We start from the raw sequence: 18870 nt of genomic DNA, 5'->3' as shown, positions 1-18870 counted from the left end.
CTCTGTTCTCGCGCTTTTACTAACGGCCAAGCGAAGCTCCATTCTAAGGAGGAGCTTTGAACTTCAAGTCAAAATTCATCGAAATTGCCAAATTGAACTTTTTTCATGAAATTGGTACCGGAAGGACATTAATTAAAAAATTAATATAATCGAGTCTCCGACCATAAAATAAGACGAATTTTCCTTACCAAACGGCGAAAAATATTTTCCGGATCTTTTTCAAGTTTTTGCCAAACATCAGAAAAGGAAGTCATTTTCTTGGAAAATGACTTCGTGGAAAACATTTTCCGGAAAGATCATATTTTCCGCGAAACAAACGGAGCATTAATATATTGAAATATTCTCCATTTTTTTTAGTATATCACAGAAAATATACACGGATACATTAAAATAATATTCCTGGATTAATCGAATTGTTGTGTTTATATGATTAATTCTCAGACAGAAAAATGGCATTAAAATTTGCAAACTCATAATTTACAATGACTTCTACATGGAAAATGTAATGCGAAATTTTTTGTAAGACTTATATATTAAAAATGTGATAGGGAAAAATCGGGCGGGAATCAAAAAGTGAACACTCCATTCGAGAGGGTATAAAGCATAATTGGAAGTAGTGAAAATAGAAAATGGTTTATACGAATTTTTATGCCATAAATTTTCTAAGCTATTATATCTATTAACGTGTCTTGGCACACGTAAAATTAGTAACAAAGACGTTTCTGAAAGAAGAGAGGAATCACTTTTTATAATAGAAATACTGCTATGTGTATAGATCATACTATACGGTATGCACCTCTTTTCCTTCTATCGTTTTCCTCGATTCCTTCTCTTTTTGTCCCGGAACACTCCAAGTAATTTGCAATATTTTAATTGATTTTTCCCTTATATTTTCTATGTTAAAAAAATAGTTTTTGCTGCCCTTGCAAGGAAAATTCAACATCTTGCTTGCAGAATGGCGTCCACCTTGCTTACTCCAAATTCTCAATTCGCTTTTCCACAATTTCATTTTTTGCCTTTTGCCCTTGATTGCTAGGATTGCCAACAGGCTAGCATCAGATATTTTCCATTATTTTCTCATGCAAATATGTCCCTGGCCTTTGAAATTGCTAGAGAACTAACTTAGGTAGCTTTGGTGAATACTTTGGTAGTTGAACTTCGTCAAATATGGATGGGTGTATCATCAATTTTCACGAGCCGAGTGAAGCAATATGCACTCACTCTATATCTTTGTGTACAGGAAATTTCGCATCGCATTTTCCATTGTTCTCATATTTTCCGATGTACAAGAAAATCATTTCATCAATCATGATTCTCAGTTATTAATTTATCTACAAATGCAATGACCACGAGCAATTGAGCATGGTCATAGATTGTTCGACCGCAGTAAAATTACAATCGACCTGTGCAGTTGTGCTGAGCTGCTCATAGTTCAATTCTATCCACCAGGGGCAGTTTAGTAACTTGGGAGGACAGTGGCAGAGTAGTAATTTAAAGGAAATAAATCTTTTGCTTAGGGCATTCATGTTGCCACCTCCATAGGCTTGAAGCAATCTCTCCCTGTTCACATAAATACCAACCCAAAATGGCCCCCCCAAAAACTACATAGCTTTGGAGATTGGCCTTTTGCTACTTGCAAAATGTTCTAACCCACAGAACAAAAGCACAATACCCCACAGAGAGCCATGCCCACCAATATCCTCCCCTTTCAAATCCTCATCTCATTTTCCATCCTCTTACCCCTTGCAACCTCCGCCGACTTCAATTTCCCGGCTGCTTTCAACTTCGGGGACTCAAACTCCGACACCGGTAACCTCGTCGCGGGGCTCGGCATCCGCTTGGCCCCTCCCAATGGGCAAACTTACTTCAAGGCTCCGTCGGAGAGATTTTGCGACGGCCGCCTCATCGTCGATTTTCTCAGTTAACTCCTTACCCCATCATTCATTTGGAAAAATTGCGGATTGCAGACTGCTCATGCCATCTATATGCTTGTACTGCTAGAGATGATTGTTTTTTCCAGCTATGTTTGTGGAGTTTGGGGTACATGAGCTCAAACTAGCCAACAAGAGTTGAGCAACATGTGTCTCCCTTGAACAGTGAGCAAATATTTAACATGTGAAGAAACAGTAGATTGTCTCCTGCTTGGTTGTCCTCCAATTTCTACTGCATGAGAGGTATAGTTCTAATATACTAACATTATCAAACTAGTTCTGTAGAACACAAGGGAATAAGATAAGACTTTGTAGAATTCCACCCTCTAGTTGGTGAACAAAGGCAGAAAACAGGGGAACTTTCCTTCTTAAATATCTTATTTAATATGGGTTTCCTTCATAGAAAGCAACCTAGACCCACACAAAAAAAAAAAAATAATGAGAGGGGACCATGAACTACATGTTGTTGGTATCTAACGTTTTGAGAGAAAATCACAAGCTTCCTGCAGCATCATCCATGGCCTCCAAAACCTGCATTGTCATCTTGGCTTTGCTCTGTCCATTCCCTCTTGGCAACTCAGTTGATTTCTTCGACTTCCCCGCCGTTTTCAACTTCGGTGACTCCAATTCCGACACGGGCAATCTCATCGCCGCCGGGATCGAGGGCCTCTACTCTCCTAATGGCCAGAGCTATTTCCAGCAGCCGTCCGGGCGGTACTGTGATGGCCGCCTCGTCATTGATTTCCTGAGTAAATCACCAATCAACGCAAGAACAACGGTTTTGATGTTGCTTGGATTCCCTCTGTTCCAATTTGTTGGTGTCATGTCATTGTTTGTTCTATTTCCTCATTCCGCTCATGCTTTGCTGTTGTTGTTGCCGCTATTTGTTATCTTTCTTTTCTATGGTATAGATGAATTTTGCTTTCGAGAATAGAAATTGAACGCGTCTTGTTTGATGCTGCAGTGGATGCAATGGACCTTCCATTTCTAAATGCCTATCTAGATTCAATCGGCACACCGAATTTCCGGAGAGGTTGCAACTATGCAACAGCGGCGTCGACTATACTTCCGGCGACTGCAACATCGCTGAGCCCATTTTCTTTCGGAGTTCAGGTGTCTCAGTTTCTCCGTTTTAAAGCCCGCGTGCTCGAGTTGCTGGCCAAAGGTTTTTAGTCTTTTGCTTTTCTTTTTCTCCCTCGACTTCACGAAAAGCTTTGCTGTTAAAAGCCATCGACAATTTCATGGCGCTCTGCAAATTCTGTTCCAGGTAAGAAGCTTAACAAGTATCTACCATCAGAAGATTACTTTGCAGAGGGCCTCTACATGTTTGATATAGGACAGAATGACCTTGCCGGCGCATTTTACTCCAAGTCGTTGGATCAGATACTCGCCTTGATTCCGACTATTCTTGTAGAGTTTGAAAATGGATTCAAGGTACATTTCATCCTGATGACAGCATGTTCATTATTCTTTTAACTTTGCACACACCCGTTTTATAATTTCGACATATACAGGAATTCTATCTAAGGATGTAAATAATCAGGAAAGAAGCAAGCACAGAAGATAAAATTCTAATTTGCTCCAATTTACTTTTGCTGTCTTGTTACAGACATTGTATGATCAAGGAGGTAGAAATTTTTGGATACACAACACGGGTCCTCTTGGATGCATAACTCAGAATGTTGCAAAGTTCGGGACTGATCCATCAAAGCTTGATGAGGTTGGATGTGTCAGCGGACATAACCAAGCGGCTAAGCTTTTCAACATGCAACTCCATGCTCTATGCATGAAATTGCGGGGCCAATACACTGATGCCAGTATCACATATGTCGATATTTTCTCCATAAAGTCCAACCTCATCGCCAATTATTCCCGCTATGGTAAGTCGTGGCCTGCAGTTGCCTCTTCCTCAATTTATCCATGGTATTTCATCCTGCCAGTTCCCAGAATTAAGATTGCATAAGAGAAGAATTTAAGGTCTCATGGTTGATTGGGAAATTACTGTCAGTTTGGAACATCAATTGCTGGTTTGTGACAACAAGATTCTCCATCTTGAAGTTGGATGCTTAATTTATAGAAGATTGAATCTGGGAAGAAAGAACAATCATTCTGTGTAATATGTTTTACAGGATTTGAGCAACCGCTCATGGCATGTTGCGGCTATGGGGGCGCACCCCTGAACTACGACAGCAGGATTTCTTGTGGGCAAACAAAGGTTCTCAACGGGACCACAGTCACGGCCAAAGCATGCGATGACAGCACCGAGTATGTCAATTGGGATGGGATTCATTACACCGAGGCTGCAAACCAGTTCGTTTCCTCTCAAATACTAACAGGAAGATACTCAGATCCGCCTTTTGCAGACAAAATGCCTTTTGCAATGAAGCTCAAGTTCTGAAGGATGATCATCCTCCACAGCTATAAAAATTTGACCGTTCCTCAGCATCTATTGGACACGAAAATGCTAAAGGCCATACATGATAGTCAAATGACAACTCATGTATTTGAGTGATTGCTGATTTGTTATATGCTAACAGAGTATGCACTTGACAATTTGTTGAAATCATTCAACTCGGTGCAATGCAATCTAGTGGATCCTATCTATGGTTTGATACAAGTAGCACTCTGCAGGGCGGGAAAGTGCTTCTACTCGTGGATCCACTCAAACATGGATGTTTCATGTATGTATAATTTCTCGTTGTATACTGGAAAACAGAATAAAATACCGATGATACTGCTCAGATGCCAAAATCATATTATCCTCTGATGGGCAAGCTTCTCAAACATTTATCTGTAGTATCATCATGTTCACAACCGTGGTTGCTGAACATGCTCTTTATAAATCAGCGCAGGAGGAATTCGGAGAAAGTATCTAACAAACAAAGATATACATTTGCTCATTTTTTGGAGACATAAGCATAATATTGCGCCATCGGAACGATAAATGCAATTACCAACAAACCGCCAACTACAAGACTAAATTGCCCCCTTTTCTCCTCAGTTTCTTCCCTGGTCTTGAAATTGGATTCTCTCTTATATTCCTTGGATTGAGGCCCACCTGGATCCGGGAGACCATCAATGGCGGCGACTAGCCGTTTGGCGCTGCTATAAACTGCTTCATTGTACTTCTCTTCTGTTGCCAATACTGCAATGAATAAACCGATAGTCTGATTATCAGTACCGCAGCATCATGGAGCAGAAAACCAGCTTCAAGTGAGTAATGTCTATATGTTCGTTAAAATCTTAGCATAGTCTGATATGGACTCCGATAACTTAAAGCATCATGGCCCCCATTGAACACTATTTCTTTTCCTTTTGGTGCATGCATACAAATTTGCACTAATGGAAGCGTCTCCTAGAATGTGGTGAAAGAAACAACCAAGAGCCTCTAATAACTCTTCACTTCTGGACAGAATAATGCGACACTGGCCTTAAAATATAGGCATGTTTGATGAATGTCGCCGACATTATTGCATACGTGAGAAGGATAACTCTAGATTCAGATGCTTCTAGAACACGGCAAGGATTATTAAGACGTTCATCCCTATAGGAAAATAAAATTTTTCACAAGCGGCGGTCAACAAAGGACAAGAATAGCACCTAGTCGACGAATTTCTCATATTCAATAATCAGCCACAAACTTGAATTTCTGATCCACTGATCATTGGACAAAGCAGCCATGGATTGTAGATCACATAAGAGAAAATGCAATCTTACCTGGAAGATTTTCTGAGATAGTTGCATCGAGGATATTATCTCCGACAGCCTTGACAAACTCAGGGCCTCCTGTGATTGCTCCTTCCTTTTGACTTGTGATAAGAACAACAATGCCCTTGTTGTTGCCCTCTTCCACTGTCGGATACCACTTCTCCAAAACTTGATCAGCATACTCGAAAGCATCAGCTTTACTCTGCAGCAGAATTGAGAATTACATCGCCACTTAATCTCGTCATGAACTATCATCCTCTTGCTGTGCGCACACAAAATGAAGTGTGAGCTGCTTAAAAAAGATGCAGTCTAGGAAATTACACAAGTATGCAGTGAGCACTGACATGCTTGCTGGTCAACCATCCAATGAGCTTTGAACAATCTCAAGGGAAAACTCTAGGTGTAAATGGTGTACAGAATCGGTATATTGTGGCAAACTCTGACCAGGAGTTGAATATGTCTCGCCAGACGCAAAATGGCTTCCAACGAAAGAAAATTAACATGTGTTGACCATAGAACTTACTGTCAGCTTTCGGACAGTGATGAAATTGATTCTGAGGTTCTTCCTCGACTCCAAATCAGACAACAACCGTTTCAAGTCGGACTTCGTGACTCGGCTGAGGACTCCAGCATCATCCACAATATAAGACTCCTGTGGTGGTCCCTCACTGAGTACATCGAACTCCGAAGCCAATGCAGGACTGTCCAGTGGTACAGGGCAAAAGTTGAGTGCCAGAGTGAGAGCTAGAGCTGCTAGTCCTTGTTGGGCATGAGAGAACCAGCTCTTCGTCTCGCTGAAAGGTGGGTCTTTTGACTCAAGATGGTGTCTTTTGAGGATGCAAGAGATGGGTCTGGTGTAAAACAGAGTGCTTGATCTGGGTTGGGAAGATCTCGAAGAAGAGCATGGCTTGGGAGCGACGAGTGGAGAGAGTGAACGAGGAGAGAGGATGGTCTCCATGGCTACGAGATCAAACGGTCTTCAGAATCTGTGAATCATGACACAGAGAGGACAGAACATATCAAATTCTACCGATTGCTTGCTGTGCTCAACTGTTTTCCTGGTTTGTGTTGGTTTCGGATTTTGGGTGGATGGCATTTGTTTGTGTTTTGGATTTTTTGGCTGATACTTGGTGGGGGGATAACGTTGGTGTTGGCCATGGAAACAGTTGAGGGCTTTTTGGTCCATTTTGCAGAACACATCAATGTCATTTTGGCAGTCAGATTTAGGAGGTTAAGAAAACAGCTTAAGGCCTCATTTTGGTGTATGGGATAAGTGCTCTATTTAAATGAGCGGGAGTTGATTATGTAATAATTTCTGGGTTACGGTAAGACTAACCGTCCAATTTGCACCATAAAAAAGAGATAATAACTAACTAAAAATTATTATGGAGTTCACTTTATTAATAATTTATGGCTCATAATATGCTGTTATTCTTACGGTCACTCAAAGACTGTTACGGTAGACATGATTTTTGAATTGTCTATTAATTACGCTCCAATGTAAGTGATCATAATTATATTCCGTTTCAAACTTTAAATACCATTAATTATCTCATTATGGGTATTGAGAAAAGAACCTAATATTGGTTTCTAACTTTCTACGGCATTTTTCAAGACAGAAGCACCCCTGACTATTTCCATGATCTACCCCACTACCAATCACAGTGGCACATACGAAAATCCCAACTCTTACTCCCACACCATCATCTCCCTTCAATTTTTCCTGCAACCATGAGTATTATTACCCCCGCTCTCCCAAATGGCCATTCCCATTTGTCTGTCCCTCTCTCCCCACCCACCAAACAGCCCCTCTATCTCGTCATCCTCCTCCTCCTCCTCCATAGATAGTGGCCTTCATTTCATTAAGTTCTCAAAGAGAGAATTCATCTCCAAAACAACTAAATTCTTGACTGTTTCACTCACACCCACATGGACATTCTCTCAGTGCTCGGCTGAACCGTCGTCACCTCCAAAGTCAGCTCCTTTGGGAATCGCCAACACCAAGTCGTGGTTCCAGTTTTATGGCGATGGGTTCGCAATTCGCGTCCCACCTCAGTTTGAGGACATTATGGAGCCCGAGGTATTGCTCCCTTGTCATGTGTGACTACATTTTTGCCTGACAGTCGCTAGAAATTGCTTGTTTTCGCAAAATAGAAAGTTTGTGTTGTCTTTTTCGGCTGGTCTTTGTTTACATGCTGGAATAAATTAAGTGGGAATTGCTTATAGGGTGTGCGGATTGTTATTAAGATTGTTTCTTTCATTGAGCAATCAATCTTGGTGGCTTGCTATCTTCTGTTTCGTTGAAAGATTGGATTTTTTTGGTCCAACAGTGAAAAAGAGTCTCGGGTGATTTTACAATCTTTGAATAATCATTTGAGAGAGTTAAACCATTGGCTATCGGTTCTCATCATATTCCCTCTTGTTGATTGTGGTCTAAAAGGTTTGGTGATCTCAGGATTTTAATGCTGGTATGTCTCTTTATGGAGATAAGGCAAAGCCAAAAAAATTTGCAGCTCGGTTTGCATCGCCTGATGGGTATGTTACTCATGTTGGGTTCTGTTCATAGTACGTTCCATCTCCGTTTCTTAGCCATTGGCTGATAATTGTAACCTCAGGTCTCTTTGCTATACTGTAAATCCAAACTGTTTGATAGCACTTATATAAACAGTTACTTCAATGCTAATCTGATGCAGATCTGAAGTCTTAAGTGTCATGATTTGCCCGACCAACCAACTCAAGATCACATTTTTGGAGGTTAGTGTATATACAATAGGAAATTCTGAATTCTCATGATACCCTATTAGTATTCGAGAAAGAGCTTTTTGCTATCGAGATAGCTTTCGTGATGCGACTGTAGTGGGACTCCATTTATTTCATTCACTAGACATTGAATCTATTAGGGGAGTTTGCTTTGCAATTAGTCAAGAAAATTGAAGATTGAGGCTGTCGTTCTGTGTCTTTGATTAAGGGTAAATAATGCGCTTAATTTCTGCTTCTGTTGGGAGAATAAGGTTCATTTTGTTGGCCTAAATATATCCTAGCAAAAAACTATGAGCATAAGAAGCGGGATTCATACTTTAGAGAAGTGAAGGATTACCCTTTGGCAGCTGAATGGATACCCGTGAAGATGAATAAATTTTCCTTACAAAGATATTAAGTCCCATCTTACCTAGCTCCCACAAAGAATAAAAAGGATATAGAAATTACGTGATCCTCCATTTTGACTTATGCTTTGCTGTGGTCTGCACCTAGAATATTAATTAGAAGTGCTAAATTGGTTGTGTTAGTGCTACATTTGAGTGGGTCTGGATCCTTTTGTTACATGTTTGATCGACTGTTGTGTGCTGTTTTTTGGGATTGCCATTGACTACAAGCATTTCTAGGCCCAAGATATTACCGACTTGGGTTCCTTGAAGGAGGCTGCCAAAATTTTCATTCCAGGTAGGATTCTGCCACCGAGTGGTTTTTCACCAATATGTGTCTTCAGAATTTTTGAGCTGTTTCATCTCCTTCTTGTTCATTATTTCACCGTAGACGGATTGTTTTCTTTTCAGCTGTTTACTTTTCATAGGTCTCTTATGATTTTGTGTGTACTGCATTGCAATGGCAGGTGGTGCAACTGTATACTCTGCCCGAAATATCAAAATAAAGGAAGAAGGTTTCAAGTGAGTTTATTCTTCTCTGTCGGAAATGTTTTGAGTTCTCCAATCTCAGTGGCCGTTGTTAGTGCAGCAGCATTTTCTTAATAGCAGATGCACTATGCAAATTTTCCACTTGATAACTTGTTTGTAAAATGCCACACAGATCCAGTGTTTCAAAAGGATTTCTTGTCACATGACTCTTTAATCCATACTGATCTAATGCTTTATTGATACAGGACATATTACTTCTATGAATTCTCTAGAGATGAGCAACGTGTTGCGCTGGTTGCTGCTGTGGACAGTGGAAAGGTTAGTTGATCCCCTTCAACTTCTAAACTCCTATGTCATGCAGACATGACCCTTCGAGACATTTGCTGGGGAACTTTGCTGGTAGAAGGTCTTAGCCGCATTCATTGAACTCTAAGAGTCAGTATGCCATTTTCATGCCCAAAATTACTCCTCCCAAGAAATGATATATTGATTGTACGAGGTTTTTCCAATACAAGATGCGGGAGCTCGTAACATATACGTTCTTTGATGTACATGGGGATGGTGTTATAGCATCGGAACTGATGCCAATAAAAAGAAATGGTACAAAGCTCTCGATTTTGCACGCAAAGAAGGTCGAATAGAAGACTCTTTTCCTCTTAAATTACTTATGAATGCATGGTTTGCCATCTACAGGCATTTATTGCTGGAGCAACAGCTCCGCAGTTCAAATGGGAAGATGATGGAGTGCGCCTCCGCTCTGCTGCTATATCCCTCAAACTTCTCTAACCATGCTGCTGGACGTAGAAGGTTGTTGCAATAACCTTGTTTTGCACATGTTTAGTCTAGTTTAATCAAGTAGATCGACATTTTGACTTCTGAAGACCTTCATATGGAACACTTACTGTTTTTCCTTTCCAGGTAATTTTGCACATGTTCTATTTGCAACTTCTGTCGGGCTTTAATGCTAACGGATCTGCCTATGCGTGAGAAGTTTCTAATGGATATGATAGCTGCATTCATTTGCAATTGCTTCGGTACATGGAGACCTGGCCTCATGCCATTTATTATTTTATGAGGTTGGAGAACCTGGTGGAGAATTCTTGAATGAGGGAAATTTTGAACCTCGTTTATCCGTGAGCCATCTGCATGGGTATATTTAAACTTCTTCGGAGATTGGTCATGTTGAAGTGCCGGCTATGATTCTTTTGGTAATTTGTATCTATATTCGAAGCAATGAGATGCGTAGACCGTCTCCGTAGAAATATGAAAAGAAGGGCTAAAAGCCTGTCTTCTAATTTCCATCTGCCATAGTTTGTGCATGGTTCTTTTCATTCTGGTTTTTCTCCTGCCCTTGCTGAGGATCAGACAAAGTAGAAACAGTCTCCAAGCATGCACATAATTATTCTTTATGAGTGACGACAAGTTACCATCACTTTCCAACCAAGTTGAGACTAATTCAAGTGCATTTTAGCTGTTTCCTTCTAGACTACATCAGCTTTTCCAAATGAAGAAGTCAGTAGCTCTTGTTTCTTGCTTGCTTTGGGAAGCAATGCATTTCCCTCAAGTAACAAACTCCTATTCCAGCACCCTGTTCAGAATATAAAAGCTTAAACTTTAGCAAGTCTTTTGGTTTTCCGTACGACTACTTACTTTCCTTTCCTGGGTTTAACAAAGAACTTCGGCCAGCTGTAGATGCAACTCACCGAAGCTACAACCAAACCCAGTAGACAGTTGGGCATTGTCTTCAAGCATTCATTTGTCTCCTCTCATGACAGAGACACTTGTCGCCAGTTCCTGCGATGCTGCAGATGATATTTCTCACGGTACAATCTTGTGGGTTGTCCTGTCCTCCCCCATGGATCCAAGGTGTCGCCGATGATTGCGACAGACCATGACACACCGTGAGGCCCCCTCGTGAAAAAGAAAAGCACTGTGGCTTATCATCGCGACGAAGGACGGTCTGATCATCGTCCATTGATCAGCGGGCTGAGATCTCAAAAAGGGCTCAACTACCAAAAACACCGAAAAGGGGTATCAACATCAAGAACTTCAGGTAGACTTGTACGACGTCTGCTCATTCTTGTTCATAGATGCCTTATCTGAAAGGTATTAGCTTTCCTCATTGGTCGATCTCTAAGCTGGACTTTTTCAGAGTTAAGGGCGAGGGATTTTAAGATCCTTCCGATGAAACCTACCCATCGGCATGGGTATTTTTACTTTTGAAATTCGAAACATGTACTACATATTCTAAAACTTATCATTTATTTGCCAATTCGATTCTTCAAGTTTCGATTATACTCTGGAAGCATATTCATCCTTATCCAAAGTCAATAATCAAGGTTAAATGCGGTGGCCTCGGAAGAATTATTATCAGTCATCGAATTTGAAATCCTTCTCGGACCCAAGAAACCTCTCGGTTCGAACACCCACTTCCCAGAATGTTCTTTTGTTTTGACCTTCTTTCTTGGCCCTGACTGTACTACAGAGATCTGATTCCTGCACTCCAATTTTTCTAACATCATCATGCAGTAGATCTGGGATTTTACGTGACTATTCTATTCCACCCCATGATCTTTTTGATACAGTACTTTCAAGAATACTTATTCATTTCTTTTGCTCCACCCCTCTCCCAACCCCACCCCAATGATGGACGAGGTCCACGCAGACGGTCTGCCTCACATCACATCAGTCATTGCAGTCTCTTGCACGTCTCTTGATCTTAAAATGGCATATGGCTGAGATAGTTCTACGGTCATATTCGAAGCGCCAACGAACGGCTGAAGCACCCGCTTCTGTCCTAATCCTGTACAGAGCCTTTCATCGGACACTCCATGCTCCCTGCAATGGACAAGGGCTCCGGTCATTTCACAAATCTAAGAAAACTGAGAAAATGGTATGAAATGGGATTAAATGCCACAAAGAACTTCAAACCGATACATATATGATAAATTTATTTCAAATTAATTTTTTGATCATCAAAATCTCCAAATTGATATACCCATGACAACTTTATCCTTCGTTAATTTTTGTTAAATTTTACCGTTAAATCGCTAAAGTTGGATGACATATACACGTACCAATTGACGGGTGTACCGATTTGATATTTTTATTATCCGTTTATTACATGTGTATCAATTTAGAGTTTTTCGTGACAATAACCTAATTTAACGGGAACTAACGGATGGTAAATTTATCACGGGTGTATCGGTTTGCGATTTTTGATGATAACAAATTTAGTTTAAGATAAATTTGTCACGGATGTATCGGTTTGAAAAATTTCATGGTAAAAAAAAAAATTAGTATTACAAATGTACTAGATCGAGATTTTTCGCGATAAAAAAATTAGTTTATGATAAATTCAACATGACTATACTAGTTTCGATTTTTCGTGATATTATAACCTCACGAAATATTGGTTCCGGGTCCAAATACGTGGGCGGTGAAGTTTGAGCTTAATTAGTCTGTTACATTCAGTATTTTCCCATCAATGTGAAACTTTTCAGATGGGATTTTTTTCCAAGGGGGTCTACAGACCCATAAATAAAACGACAAGTCGCAGTGCCTGGTGTCAATCTGTGCCCCACACACTGGATGCCAACCCTTCCCTCAACCGCCAGTCTTCCCCCTCCGCTTTGAATCTTGAAGCAGCACCCCCCACCCAGAAGACGGGACATTGCGCTGGCCCTTCTCCCTGCTGTCTTTGTCACACCTCAGTTTCAGTCCATTTTAAAAGTCCCCCTGCCCAAGATCGTTTTGGAGCGCACCCTCTCCAAGGTACACAAGTTGTAAATGCCAAATTCAGATCAAGAAGCTCAGACATGGAGGTTCTCGAGACCACGTTGTCGCAGTTGCCCGTTCAGGTCAAGGGCTCGTCGTTCTTTAACTTGACGACCGTTATTGCCCTGTGCGTGTTCTTCGCTCTCCTGTGTGCTTGCATCATCATTGGCCATCTCCTCCACGGGAACCGGTGGGCCAACGAATCCATCACTGCCCTTTTGTTGGTATGTGATGTTATGGTGCAAAAGGACTCGTTTTTAGTTCTCTCCGGTGACTGGTCGATCGTTCTTGTTCGGTTATTGATGATTTGATCATGTGGGTACTCAGGGATTGTGCTCTGGAGGGGTGGTTTTGCTGGTTAGTAAAGGGCAGAGTTCTAAGTTGCTCAATTTTAGTGAGAATCTCTTCTTCCTCTACTTGCTTCCACCAATCATCTTCAATGCTGGGTATGCTCTCTCTCTCTCTCTCTCATGTGCGTGATTGCAGTAGCAGACTCGATATGTTAGTTCTCATATTTGTGAGAGGTTATAATGGAATTGGAATTGAAATAAATGGTTGATTGAGGAACTGTAGGGTACATGTTTCAGCAGTCAAAAGGAAATTTATTTCTTCTGTCATTTTGACCATTGCATTTCTTCGTCTGATTACAGGTTCCAGGTCAAGAAAAAGCAATTCTTCAAGAATATATCGATTATATTGTTGTTTGGAGTGCTCGGAACTGTTATTTCCTTTTGCATCATATCGCTTGGTAAGATATCAAACTCTTAGCAGGCTATGCTATTTTAGTTTTTCTGTCTTGCTTGAAGCTATTAGTCCAGAAGCACTGTCACAAACTGCTTGTTGGACCGAAGTCTCAGCTGGTCATTGCTAAGTCACTGATTCTATGTTTATTCACATGGTGGTTTAATATTGCCGGTTCCCATTGGCGATTTGCAGGTGTATTTTTGGTGTTCAAGAGAATCGGTGTGACATCCCTCAGTGTTCAGGACTACCTAGGTAGATCAACATACTTCCTTAAATTTAAATCTACCCATTCGTACACTGATAAAGAGGGCTTTATGTGTGCACAGCTGTTGGTGCAATACTCTCCGCCACTGATTCGGTTTGCACGCTACAGGTACGTGTTGGAATATCGGTTTCGACAGGGCTTTATTACATGGCAATAGAATATTCACTAATACAAAGATAAATCTGATATTATAGGTGCTCAATCAAGACGAGACACCCTTCCTTTACAGTGTTGTGTTTGGAGAAGGAGTCGTGAATGATGCAACATCTATCGTGCTTTATAATGCTGTACAGTCAATTGACTTGAAAAAGATTAGTGGCCTTACAGCTTTAAATCTGCTCGGAACCTTCCTCTACCTGTTCTTCACTAGTACCGCTCTTGGTATCGTGGTAAGTTATGGTTAATTTCCATGTTAGTTATGTGCACTGGATCATTATGAGATTCATCGAGAGCAAAGCATTTTTTCAGACAAGTTCCCATATGTTTTCTGCATTGCGATATACTGCTAACACCTCATACTTGTGTAAGACACCAGAGAATAGTACCATTCCCCGTTTTTCCCTCATGCACTTGAAGTGGAATGTGACTCTAGAGGCTTCTTTAAAAAATATCCACCAATAAATTGTTTGTGTCAAGATCATACATAGCATGATTTACTATCACACTGGCATTGTGTATAATTGGAGCCAAAAATTACCATAAATGTTCGATTAGCTAGCTTATATTGTTCGAGTTTCCTAATAAATGCATTATCCTGGCTGAAATTTTTTAATTATTTCAGGCCGGACTTTTGAGTGCTTTCATCATAAAGACACTTTACTTTGGAAGGTAAACTAAAGTTTCATGACTTATTTCTGACTCCAGCATCAACGTTACATTTCTCTGCACTCTAGATTTCTTGCATTGAAGTTTTCTAGACATTGTCTCCAATATGTTGGTGTTCTGCTTAAATCCTGGGTATTCCCAGTGAGTTCTCTAGTTTATGCATCGACCAAGTCTTCACAGGATCTACTAACTTTGTGAAAGAGGTTCTGATTGTACACTTTTGACATTACCGATATTTGACCAACAGGCATTCAACAGATCGCGAAGTCGCGTTGATGATGCTAATGGCTTATTTGTCATACATGTTGGCTGAGGTAAATATATCCTTTTAACCATGAAAACTTTCTATTTTATAAATCAAGCTGTTAAGAATAACTTGAAACATTAGTAGCTTTAAGCCTATCCGTAGCTTCTCAACTCTATGATTCTGAAGCTTTCATTTCAAGAAAATCTCCAATCTAGTGCTTCTCAATTGCATCTCAATCCCACTTTCCTGAATTCTCTACTAACCCTATACTCCAGTAACTACAATGAGCATGTGATATTTCTTACTGAGGTATATATCACCAATTCAGAAACCAATATATGACTGGCCTTAGCGAAATGGAGTTGAGATTATAGTCTATTGCTGCTGTTAATTGTTCATACTGCATCTCATAAACTGATTAATTTGGTCTGTGCAGCTTATGGATCTCAGTGGGATATTAACAGTTTTTTTCTGTGGAATCGTCATGTCTCACTACACATGGCACAACGTCACAGAAAGTTCACGGATAACAACTAAGTATGCATCACCTATGCTTCACCTTGTTTCCAATCATGTTTTAGCAAGTTATGTCTGAGAAGATGACAAAGGAATTCTGACTGCATCCGTACTGTTCAAATGGTTCGATGATTTCAGGCATGCATTTGCGACAATCTCATTCATTTCCGAAACTTTCATATTCTTATATGTTGGGATGGACGCCTTGGACATTGATAAATGGAAAAGCAGCAAGGCAAGGTACCTTCCCCCTTCATATTCCTATGCAGATCAATAGTTGAAAACTGGACATGTTGCATCGGATCTCCAAAGAGAAAGTGCATGGGTGGCTTGATCAACTATAGTAGTAGAAGATAAATTGAAAATAAATGTATATTTTGCGCGTAACCATTTATTGCAGACTATCATGAATCGCTCTAGTAGAACAAGCCAACATCATCTCAAAAAGCACATGCCAGACCCCGCTAAAGAAAATGAATCCCATAGATTTCCTTCCTGCACTCTGATTGGTCCTGTCTACTGCGTGGACTTTAGACTGAATCTACCCTAATTTTTCTCATGACGATGACTTTGAGACTGCTTCAACGGTGTTTGATTTGAATGGTTTGTCTGCTCTGCAGTTCAGAGGTCTGTTGTTGGGGTAATGTGCGAAGAGCTGTCCTAACTTGCTTCACATGTTTTTGATTCAGCGCAGGAACTTCGATTGCCGTCAGTTCAACTTTGGTTGCACTACTATTGGTTGGAAGGGCTGCGTTCGTGTTTCCCATCTCAAACATCAGGAATTGCATTAAAAGTAGAGATGGTACCAAAATCGAGTTTCGCCAACAGGTGATCTTGTGGAATATGAGATCGATCCCATCCTTTAACTCAGGATTTATCACATTATTAACCATTCATGTTTTCAGTTCATTATTTGGTGGGCAGGTCTGATGCGAGGTGCGGTTACGATTGCATTGTCTTACAGCGAGGTAACTAGCTTTGCCCTGCCATGAGTTAGGACTCTCTACTTGCCGGCATTGTCAACTTGTTGATCAATTCAATCTATGCAATTTTATTGCAGTTTGCATCGTCATCGGATACATCAGCGCAAGATAGTTTGATGATCACTTCCACCATAATAGTTGTTCTGTTTAGTACAGTTGTAAGTTAACTCTCCGTTGATCTCCAAAGTTTTCTTTCATGCATATCAAAACCAGATTGCCATGTTGCTCACAGAACAGCAGGGCAAAGCCATGAATCCTTTGACATTGCACGAAGGATCTACAATGCAACTAGGATGAATCCAGTTTCTTCTATGATTTTGTCTACATCATGAAATCACTTGTATTTGGTGGTACTATTGATTGAATCTCCTCAATATTGGATATTATTAGACACTTCAATTTTTCGGACAGGTGTTCGGTTCCATAACAAAGCCTCTAATAGAAGCACTGTTGCTACGGCACTCGAGACCGATGCTTTCTGATGCCACTGATGATCCAAGCCTAGAGGACTTGAGATTTCTGTTCATTGAAAACGGCGACCCGAGTGAACAGCGAAGTGATCAGAGAAAGCGAAGCTGGAGGTTGCTCATGACGAACCCAGGCATAAGTATCCATTACTTGTGGAGGAAATTTGACGACAAATTCATGAGGCCAGTCTTTGGTGGAAGGGGTTTTGCTCCATTTGTTCCTGGATCACCTACTAGCGTAGCAGAAGAAAGTCATGAAAATTCCTAAATCAGATGGTGAGTGCCATTGCTTTTCCTTTTGTTTTGTCCAAGGAGTCATTAGTATTATTTTTAGAGGATCAATAAATGTGCAAGGAAGCTCGAGATCGGTTGTAAAGAGAGGGGAGGACACTTCATCGCAATTTTCGCACTGTTTAAATTGTTATTATAAGTTTCCTCTGCTTTGCCGCCAAGTTTATGTAACTTTGTTTTTCAATATCTCAAAAAGGATAAAGTGACCAAATAGAGGGAAGGAAGGTTATCGTTGCAAGAAATTCTTTGTGGAGCTCTTCATGGATCCCTTTCCCTTTCTGCTTAAGTAATAGCTTTTGGGCTAAGATTGACCCCAAGCAAAGAAAAGAATATGTTCCCCAAGCAGAATAATTCTAACTTGCAACTCAACTTCAAACGTTTCACATCTCCTTTCTTACCGCTATTGCAAACTCTATATCGAACACCGAACTCGACATCTTCGAAGAAAAGTACTATCAGATGGATCGTAGAGAGAACCAATGCCAATCGCCGACCATATGCCGAAAGCTATTCAATGTCATCATGAATTGCCTAGCATCGCAGACTCACAAGATCATCACATTGGGCAATCCTAGGCTCAGCAATAAATCAGCCGAAGCGCCCGACACCGTAGAATCACAGGGCAGTTCCAATGCTGGCACAGAACGAAAGTCTCATCCTTCAGCTCGAAATCTTTCATGTCAAGGTTTGAGTTTGGAGAAGGATAATTTTCCTGGCAAGTCGGCTCCAAACGATCATGACAAACATCCGCCTGTAAACGGCACCAGTGACGATGTTGACGACAAGGAGAGAATGCATTCATGTTGTGATGTTCCCGGCGAAAAAGAGCAGCAAAATCCAAACCCCGAATATCTGTCTCAGGAAAAGGGTGTGAGAAAGGCCGTTAGCTTTGATCACAAGGTAGAGATAATCGAACGGAGGAAGAGAAAATTGAAGAAGATTAGATCAACAGAGAGGACGAGCTCGCGGGAGCGTGACGACAACGAGATAATAACGCCTCTCAAGCCTATTCTGAAGATGGGTTCGGGCCTGGATGCGACATCGGACCCCAGTACACAACAACCAGATGAAGCCAAGACATCGTGAGTATTCAGGGTAAAGAGGAAACAAGTCGTCTATTTGTATATAATACAGTAAAGGGATTCACATAGAGCAGTTTTTCTTTCTTCTCTTTGTATTGTCTCCAACGCAAGCTGTTTCAACATAAGGGTTGGTCTTTGCATCTAAATTTCAACCCAGATAATCACGATGACGCGGTCCGTAGGCGAAATGAAGAAGCCTATTGCCGTGTTATTCTTCCATCAAACGTTTAGTACAAGTAGAACTTCAGGAACTTTCTGTGCAAACTGATAGGTCTGAGAGTGGTGATTGTCTGTCAGCTAATGTTTACAAATGATTTCCAACTCAGGAAACTGTTTATACTCTTATTACAACATATTCATTGACGTGGACAAACTGATAAATTACATTATGCTTTGGGAGAA

The 18870-nt window shown here is 40.7% G+C and overlaps 4 protein-coding genes across 8 annotated transcripts; 3 read left to right on the top strand and 1 right to left on the bottom strand.

The window, feature by feature from the left end:
- Nucleotides 1–1602: 1602 nt before the first annotated feature.
- Nucleotides 1603–4639, top strand: LOC115743911 (GDSL esterase/lipase At1g54790). 3 transcript variants are annotated; one of them, XM_030678913.2, is made up of 6 exons: nucleotides 1603–1920; nucleotides 2441–2680; nucleotides 2896–3096; nucleotides 3199–3365; nucleotides 3541–3811; nucleotides 4061–4639. In XM_030678913.2, exons 1-6 carry the CDS (start codon nucleotides 1686–1688, stop codon nucleotides 4327–4329), a joined length of 1383 nt encoding a protein of 460 aa, XP_030534773.1. In that variant the 5' UTR covers nucleotides 1603–1685; the 3' UTR covers nucleotides 4330–4639. The 3 variants fall into 3 exon arrangements, with proteins under 3 accessions (XP_030534773.1, XP_030534772.1, XP_048127687.1); XM_030678912.2 differs by lacking the exon at nucleotides 2441–2680 and having other exon boundaries at nucleotides 1605–1920; XM_048271730.1 differs by lacking the exon at nucleotides 1603–1920 and having other exon boundaries at nucleotides 1953–2680.
- Nucleotides 4640–6762, bottom strand: LOC115743912 (UPF0603 protein At1g54780, chloroplastic). Its single transcript, XM_030678914.2, has 3 exons — nucleotides 6163–6762; nucleotides 5649–5841; nucleotides 4640–5076 (listed from the first exon to the last, which is right to left on the bottom strand). Exons 1-3 carry the CDS (start codon nucleotides 6595–6597, stop codon nucleotides 4829–4831), a joined length of 876 nt encoding a protein of 291 aa, XP_030534774.1. The 5' UTR covers nucleotides 6598–6762; the 3' UTR covers nucleotides 4640–4828.
- Nucleotides 6763–7336: 574 nt separating this feature from the next.
- Nucleotides 7337–10606, top strand: LOC115744007. The gene is made up of 8 exons (XM_030679079.2): nucleotides 7337–7719; nucleotides 8095–8174; nucleotides 8333–8393; nucleotides 9023–9080; nucleotides 9250–9304; nucleotides 9517–9589; nucleotides 9965–10078; nucleotides 10190–10606. The coding sequence occupies exons 1-7, from the start codon at nucleotides 7399–7401 to the stop codon at nucleotides 10055–10057; spliced, it is 741 nt and encodes a 246-aa protein (XP_030534939.1). The 5' UTR covers nucleotides 7337–7398; the 3' UTR covers nucleotides 10058–10078; nucleotides 10190–10606.
- Nucleotides 10607–12943: 2337 nt separating this feature from the next.
- On the top strand, nucleotides 12944–17628 carry LOC115743898 (sodium/hydrogen exchanger 1-like). Of its 3 annotated transcripts, none has more exons than XM_030678891.2 (15): nucleotides 12944–13272; nucleotides 13376–13494; nucleotides 13699–13796; nucleotides 13985–14044; nucleotides 14119–14165; nucleotides 14252–14446; nucleotides 14839–14885; nucleotides 15130–15196; nucleotides 15566–15666; nucleotides 15784–15885; nucleotides 16335–16473; nucleotides 16551–16613; nucleotides 16706–16786; nucleotides 17040–17371; nucleotides 17583–17628. In XM_030678891.2, the coding sequence occupies exons 1-14, from the start codon at nucleotides 13090–13092 to the stop codon at nucleotides 17361–17363; spliced, it is 1626 nt and encodes a 541-aa protein (XP_030534751.1). In that variant the 5' UTR covers nucleotides 12944–13089; the 3' UTR covers nucleotides 17364–17371; nucleotides 17583–17628. The 3 variants fall into 3 exon arrangements, with proteins under 3 accessions (XP_030534751.1, XP_048127681.1, XP_030534750.1); XM_048271724.1 differs by having other exon boundaries at nucleotides 17040–17375; nucleotides 17418–17628; XM_030678890.2 differs by having other exon boundaries at nucleotides 17040–17628.
- The last annotated feature ends 1242 nt before the right edge of the window (nucleotides 17629–18870 follow it).

The sequence above is a fragment of the Rhodamnia argentea genome, chromosome 1, assembly GCF_020921035.1.
Source record: "Rhodamnia argentea isolate NSW1041297 chromosome 1, ASM2092103v1, whole genome shotgun sequence".
NCBI classification, from domain to species: Eukaryota; Viridiplantae; Streptophyta; class Magnoliopsida; order Myrtales; family Myrtaceae; genus Rhodamnia; species Rhodamnia argentea.
Note: the sequence above shows the minus strand (reverse complement) of the source record. Positions and strands in the feature narration are given on the sequence as shown.

Excerpts from the sequence above, each read along its gene's own strand:
- LOC115743911 (XM_030678913.2), top strand. The coding sequence starts at position 1,686 with ATGCCCACCAATATCCTCCCCTTTCAAATCCTCATCTCATTTTCCATC. Across the intron at positions 2,681-2,895 it reads CCTCGTCATTGATTTCCTGA|TGGATGCAATGGACCTTCCA; the intron begins GTAAATCACCAA and ends TTGATGCTGCAG. Across the intron at positions 3,366-3,540 it reads AGTTTGAAAATGGATTCAAG|ACATTGTATGATCAAGGAGG; the intron begins GTACATTTCATC and ends GTCTTGTTACAG.
- LOC115743912 (XM_030678914.2), bottom strand. The coding sequence starts at position 6,597 with ATGGAGACCATCCTCTCTCCTCGTTCACTCTCTCCACTCGTCGCTCCC. Across the intron at positions 5,842-6,162 it reads TCACTGTCCGAAAGCTGACA|AGTAAAGCTGATGCTTTCGA; the intron begins GTAAGTTCTATG and ends ATTCTGCTGCAG. Across the intron at positions 5,077-5,648 it reads TATCTCAGAAAATCTTCCAG|TATTGGCAACAGAAGAGAAG; the intron begins GTAAGATTGCAT and ends TATTCATTGCAG.
- LOC115744007 (XM_030679079.2), top strand. The coding sequence starts at position 7,399 with ATGGCCATTCCCATTTGTCTGTCCCTCTCTCCCCACCCACCAAACAGC. Across the intron at positions 7,720-8,094 it reads AGGACATTATGGAGCCCGAG|GATTTTAATGCTGGTATGTC; the intron begins GTATTGCTCCCT and ends TGGTGATCTCAG. Across the intron at positions 9,081-9,249 it reads TGCCAAAATTTTCATTCCAG|GTGGTGCAACTGTATACTCT; the intron begins GTAGGATTCTGC and ends TTGCAATGGCAG.
- LOC115743898 (XM_030678891.2), top strand. The coding sequence starts at position 13,090 with ATGGAGGTTCTCGAGACCACGTTGTCGCAGTTGCCCGTTCAGGTCAAG. Across the intron at positions 15,197-15,565 it reads TGTCATACATGTTGGCTGAG|CTTATGGATCTCAGTGGGAT; the intron begins GTAAATATATCC and ends TGGTCTGTGCAG. Across the intron at positions 15,886-16,334 it reads TGGAAAAGCAGCAAGGCAAG|CGCAGGAACTTCGATTGCCG; the intron begins GTACCTTCCCCC and ends TTTTTGATTCAG.